The sequence below is a fragment of the Stylophora pistillata genome, chromosome 8 (assembly GCF_964205215.1).
Source record: "Stylophora pistillata chromosome 8, jaStyPist1.2, whole genome shotgun sequence".
Lineage (NCBI taxonomy): Eukaryota > Metazoa > Cnidaria > Anthozoa > Scleractinia > Pocilloporidae > Stylophora > Stylophora pistillata.
The window spans coordinates 3,309,001-3,315,000 of record NC_142526.1 but is presented as its reverse complement, the minus strand read 5'-3'; the positions used below and the strand labels follow the sequence as shown (position 1 = coordinate 3,315,000).

The following is a 6,000-nucleotide window of genomic DNA, read 5'->3' as shown; positions in this document are numbered from 1 at the left end:
GGCATGATCCAAATAGTTAATATTAAAATCACCTACAATAATTGTCTCACGGTTCTGCAGATAAGCATTTTCAATATTCTTCTCGATCCTCGAATCGATGTCAATATTCGAAGAAGGTGGACGATATAGAGCACCTACCAGAAGCGGTCTTTTCGAATTGAAGGGGAAAATGTCCAGCCATAAAGTTTCAATCTCCCTCTCTTCCAGGTCAATGCGGCGGTTTTCTTTCAGCCTGAAGTTGACATAAGCTAGAATTCCACCACCGTGTTTTACTCCGGGTCTGTCCTTTCTGTACATCACATAGCCAGGAATTTCAAAAACAGAATCTGGAACTTTTGGTTTTAAGAAGGTCTCAATCAGAAATAGCACATCAATTTCAGGGTGGCTTGAGGTTAAGAAATGTCTTATCTGTTCAAACTTGGAATCAATCAATCTGTTGATATTCCACTCGCAGATCTTCAGGCCAACATTCGTTTTACCTTTACACTGTACATTGATTTGCTTGCTTTTCCGTTGAGCAATGTCTTCATTTGGGCCAGGGTTTGCCTCAACATCACCACTTAATATTACTCGCCGTGTGAGTTGGAAATTGCGGGAGTTATCCGTAGCATACGGAAAACGGTTCGAAAGATAATGTTTCCTGCGAGTGTTTGGTCGCATTGATGATTCGATTCTCGAAGGATTAAAACCATAGAAGGCATATTGTACACTGAAGGACTCAGCAGGCAGTTGATTCACAGACACACCATCCCAGTTTAAGAAATGAACAGACGCCAAAAGTAACAGGAAAGTAAAAAACTTCAAGGGACTCTGGAGCCACATTAACCCACAACCGACCGCCATCTTGCTTGAGCTCTTGGAATCGAACCTTAGACCTCGAAGTCGAGAGGTGACCAGGCTTTTAGAAATATTGATCATTTTATTATTGGACACGTTTTGTTTCGGACGAAAAGGACATATTTCCTAAATAAAGGTGAAAAAACGCCATTTCGCAACATGTTGCTCAGGAGAAGAGCATCGGAGCGTGGAATCCAAAGGTCTAAGGTTCCATTCCTCATGTGGACTCAAATTTTTTTTGTCCCACGTTCGTGACTAGACGAAAAACATCTTTCTATAATGTTCATTCTTTTAATCCACAGGTAGGCCTAAAGTCTCGCTTTCGTTTGGCCCGACTTATGTTGAAAGAGGCAAGAACGTCACTTTACCAAAATGCCAAGTGACTAGTTTCCCACCATCAGGGATCACGTGGTCAAAAGAGCACGGTGAGCTTACGCAATCCAGGGCTGTAATTAGAGATGGGCAACTGTCAATAATACATGCTCAAAAGGAAGACTTTGGCTTGTACAAGTGCAAAGCTTCAAATATTTTGGGGCATGATTCAGCTTTGACACATCTCAGTGTTTTGGAGCTGCCACGTTTCACAAAAAAGCCTCCTGCTCATCTTCGTGTTAGACCAAAACAAAACATTTCAGTCCCTTGTCGTGCTACTGGTGACCCTAAACCAAAAGTCACGTGGGTGAGAGAGAAGAGTGAGCTGCCCGTCGGAAGATCACGTGTCAGTGTGGATGGAACACTTCAGATTTGGAATACTGAAGATAAAGACTCGGGCAAGTACACTTGCACAGCAAGCTCAGGAGGATTGTTCAAAACGTCTTTTTTAATGCAAATGACTGTTTGGAAAGGTAAGGGGAGGTTTGATTCGATATCATTTTCATTAGGCAGTAATCTAAATGTAAAAAGCTTTATGGGACAATTGACACTAACTGACATTTCAAGTAATCTGAAGAGATGTCACAACCAGAATCAAGTGAAGGATTATTCGACAGTAAGACTGTGTTGGTGTGATTTTTAGTGTCATAGTTTGCTACGCAAGATCAAAAAATGTCAGCGTCTTTGCTTAGTTTTTAGTTCATTTTAAGACAATCCTTGAAACTGATTAGGAACCTCCAAACGCTGCCAGTTTTATACTTTATTCACATTATATGTGGTGCAGATGAACATCACTTGGTTTTTGAAGCGCACTTCTCATTTCAAAGTAATGAATTCCCTGGTAGTGAGAGATTAAATGCATACAGCCGGTGGGATTTCCAGAGCTCTTTTATTTAAAAAAAGGTATTTAGTTATCTGTCTCCAATCAATCACTCTTATGATATTACCTATACGCACGTTCCCTAGGTATTTGGTTCCAAATTTCTTTAATCAATGAAGACTATCAAGAAAATGCAATTCAAAACCTTCAAGAATTTATGATGACCGGAATGAATAAAGTATGTGAGCCAGTTGGTGTTGCGGACAGGAACAGAATACCAAACGCTAGAATGACGGCAAGCAGTTTTTACTCTAGTAGTTATCATCCTTATTACGGCCGACTGAATGAAAGTAGAGGATCTGGAGCATGGTGCTCTAAGACTAAATCTGATAGAACAGAATATCTTCAAGTTGATTTGGGTGCAGTGCGCTTTATTTGTGCGGTGGCCACACAAGGAAATCGGAAACAGGGTCAGCGGACCACCGCCTACAAAGTTCACTTGTCCACAAACGGTATGAATTGGAACACTTACAAAGAAACAAATATTGAAAAGGTATTGAAATACTAATTTACTGAATAGTTACAGCAAATCTACTCTCTTTTGTTGTAAAACTAGTATAAGTAAAACTAACCATTATTCTCCGACCATGATATCATTATCTAATATATTTTAGCTTGCAAATTAAATATTCCACAAACGCCGACGTGGTGTAACACCATGGCACGGTGTCTTCGTTTCTCAAGAAGGAAAGTATTTGAATGAATTAATTCCTCTCGATTAGAGCTAGCTTTTTACATGCCCCATCACCCCCTCCCCCTCACGCCTTCCCTTGGCACCTCTTTAATTAACCGGTAAATACAATCGGTGCACCATGATGAGGAGTTCAATTATTATTTTCTCTGTTTCGGTTTTCTTTATTTCAGGTGTTTCAAGGAAACTCAGATCAAAGCAGCATCGTGAAGCATTCACTCAGAACCGATTACAAGGCCAGATACGTTCGGTTTTATCCTGTAACACACCATGTATGGCCATGTTTGAGGGTTGAAATATTTGTGCGAAAGTGGTATATCAAAGATGTCTATTCATCCATCAGCACCGTACTAACTGAAAACAATAAATCTAATGGGAAATAAAAGTACATACACAAAGTCTACGGTAGGGAAAACAAGCAGTCAAATTCGTTCAAGCAAATACACCAACAGATGCCTGAACAAACTAGCCACTACACGCTGCTCTTTACAGTGGCCAATTCATTTTATCAAGTTATAGGGGAACAAGAGAAAAGTTCAAATCACCAGTCGGCGGCGAGTTATTCACAAACTTTTCGAGTAGATCCCAAGTAGGTTATCGCTATCGAACAAAGCCAGCCTTTTTTCCTGGAGGGTCAAACATGGATACAATCCTAATTTGCATAACCAGTAATCGGCTCTTTATCAATCGTTACAGTGCCCTGCTTTGATCTCGCTCTCAGCCAATCAGGGTGCACTAATCATCAGCTTCGGCCAGTAGTAAAAGGGGAATTTTTCCCCAAAAAGAGAATATTCCCGAATTTTAGGCCTGTCCTAATTGTGCTCCTTAAATGTTGGAAAGTTGCAGAATGGATGAAATGCCAAAATGTCGCTAAAAAATTTCCAATAACCTGAAAAGTTGCCACCCAAATTTCAAACGTTACTGCCTAATTTCTTAATATTTTTATAAAGCAGTTGATTGTAAGTTTTAGTTTCCATTCTTCGATCACAATAATTGCTGACATGGAAACCTAGCTTTAAAGAGTTACTTGTAAACATCGGCGAGATGTTCTTTAGGCGCCGCCTAACGGCACAAAACATATGGTTCATTTGACGTCTTGCCGAACGAAACGTTGGCAAGTAAATAACAGGTTTAACGTTATGCCGTTCACAAGGTTGATGAACATTCAAGAAATTTGCACAGATCAAAGTTTCCTATAAAATCATTGATTTCATCGTGCTTAATAAGTGCTCTAAATCAACATTTTGCGCAGTTGCTCAGAAATAAAAAAATACAAAAGTCGCTAAAATCTCGATTAGTTGCCGCAAACGCCAAAAGTTGCTCAAAAGTTTCCGAGCCCAGTCGGAACAGGCCTATTGCTAAAACCATTATAGCACTAACTGTAGTGAGTTTAAGTTTACAATCAAAATTACGCGAGAGCTAATGGTCATGTCCTTCGACTTCCGTTCTAGCACGATGAAATAATTTGAGCCAGATTTATCTTAGAAAGATGTTCTTTTCGTCTCGTCACGAGCGTGGGACAAAGATAAAATTCTGAGTCGCAATGAGGATTAGAACCTCAGACCTTTGGATTCCACGCTCCGATGCTCTATCGCTGAGCCACAGAGACTCTGTGGTGTGAATAAGATTACTGTAAAACTTATAAACTAAATCAACCTTCAGTATTTTACCCCTTCACGTGTCCTTCCACCTCCCCTTGCATTGAAGACGGGAGAGCAGATCTCTCGGATACAAGTATGAGGGAATAGCTGTTTCCGATTTAGTCACCATGGGTCTAACGAATGTGATTGTTAAGCAACGTCAAGACCAAATTAGTCTCAAAAAAAAAATTGAAATTGAAAAAAGAAATAGTACTTTATATGATCTTAAATTTCCTGTGAAACAAACAAACGTTCTCAGGACGTTAGATCTCTGTATCTCCAGTGGGTTCCCGAAGAAGCTAATGGCTGTGGGCTCATTTCTTGCTGAACAGTAGCTGGCTATCGTGTCTACCATTATTGTTTAAAGTTTCTCTGCTGTTTTAAGCAACCGGTGAACTTTGACCACTGATAATGAACACTCATGAAACATCATTATAAATTGTACCTCATTATCATTGTCAAGCGCTTAGGCTAAAAGACAGCTGTGAATGCACCATGAGAAATTTAACCCCAGACTTTCGATTCCGCGACTAGCAGAAAAGAGTGCGCCCGAAAATTGCGTCGGCTCGGTCGGTGCGTTGCATGACGGTTTAGGTGCAGGTGGTAAAGATAACATAACATAAGATAACTGTATCGATTTGATTTTTTGAAGTTGAAGCTTATATATTAAGCGAATACGAAGACCCCGAAAACGAAGACCTAAGACTCCTTACGAATACGAGGACCCCCTCCGAAAACGAAGACTCATTACGAAAACAACGACCCACTACGAAGACGAAGAACCCTTACGAAAACGAAGACCCATTTCGAAAACTAAGACCCATCACAAAAACGAAGATCCATTACGAAAACGAAAACCCCCTACGAAAACGAAGACCCATAACGAAAACGAAGATCCATTACGAAAACTAAGACCCAATACCTATGCTTAAACCGTCACGCAACACTTCTACCCAGCAGTACTTTCCGCGCGCACTCTTCTCTGCTAGTCGATACAAAATAATAGACTAGAAAATCAAGAGAACTAAAAATTCCCGCTTGTTTGGTTCTTCGTTTTCGTAATGAATCTTCGTTTTCGTAATAGGTCTTCGTTTTCGTAGTAGGTCTTCTTTTGCGTAGGGGGTCTTCGTTTTCGTAGGGGTCTTAGGTCTTCGTTTTCGGAGTCTTCGTTTTCGTAACTACCGTACAACGATCCCTATTTACGGGAACACTGCTATGGCAAGAACTGATAGTTTCCTGTCTGTGCCTCAGTCTCAAGCTTAATGTGAAAATTTTGGTCATTTAATCTTGTGAAGAAGAGGTATTTTCCTATTTCTCTGAAAGCTAAATCATAGTTGAACTCTGCCGTATGCATTTGCAGTTATCACAGTAATGCATTGGGGAAGCAGGGATGGCGTAGTGGTGAGAGCACTCGCCTCCCACCAATGTGGCCGGGTTCGATTCCCGGACCCGACGTTATAAGTGGGTTGAGTTTGTGTTGGTTCTCTTCTCAGCTTCGAGGGTTTTACTCCGGGTTCTCCGGTTTTCCTCTCTCACCAAAAACCAACATACAGCTGATGCCAGCTGGCTGTAAGCTGTGC

The 6,000-nt window shown here is 40.7% G+C and overlaps 1 protein-coding gene and 1 pseudogene across 1 annotated transcript in view; one reads left to right on the top strand and one right to left on the bottom strand.

Annotated features, from left to right (window-relative positions):
- The window catches only part of LOC148724456 (uncharacterized), a 1,676-nt pseudogene extending 835 nt beyond the window's left edge, over nucleotides 1–841 (bottom strand).
- LOC148724455 (uncharacterized) overlaps nucleotides 1–5,135 on the top strand; it is an 11,329-nt gene extending 6,194 nt beyond the window's left edge. Inside the window, exons 3-5 of the mRNA XM_088730442.1 lie at nucleotides 1,144–1,682; nucleotides 2,176–2,582; nucleotides 2,954–5,135. Of these exons, the coding sequence (XP_088586568.1) occupies nucleotides 1,144–1,682; nucleotides 2,176–2,582; nucleotides 2,954–3,163 (1,156 nt within the window). The 3' untranslated portion in view covers nucleotides 3,164–5,135. The remainder of the gene's footprint in view (nucleotides 1–1,143; nucleotides 1,683–2,175; nucleotides 2,583–2,953) is intronic.
- The last annotated feature ends 865 nt before the right edge of the window (nucleotides 5,136–6,000 follow it).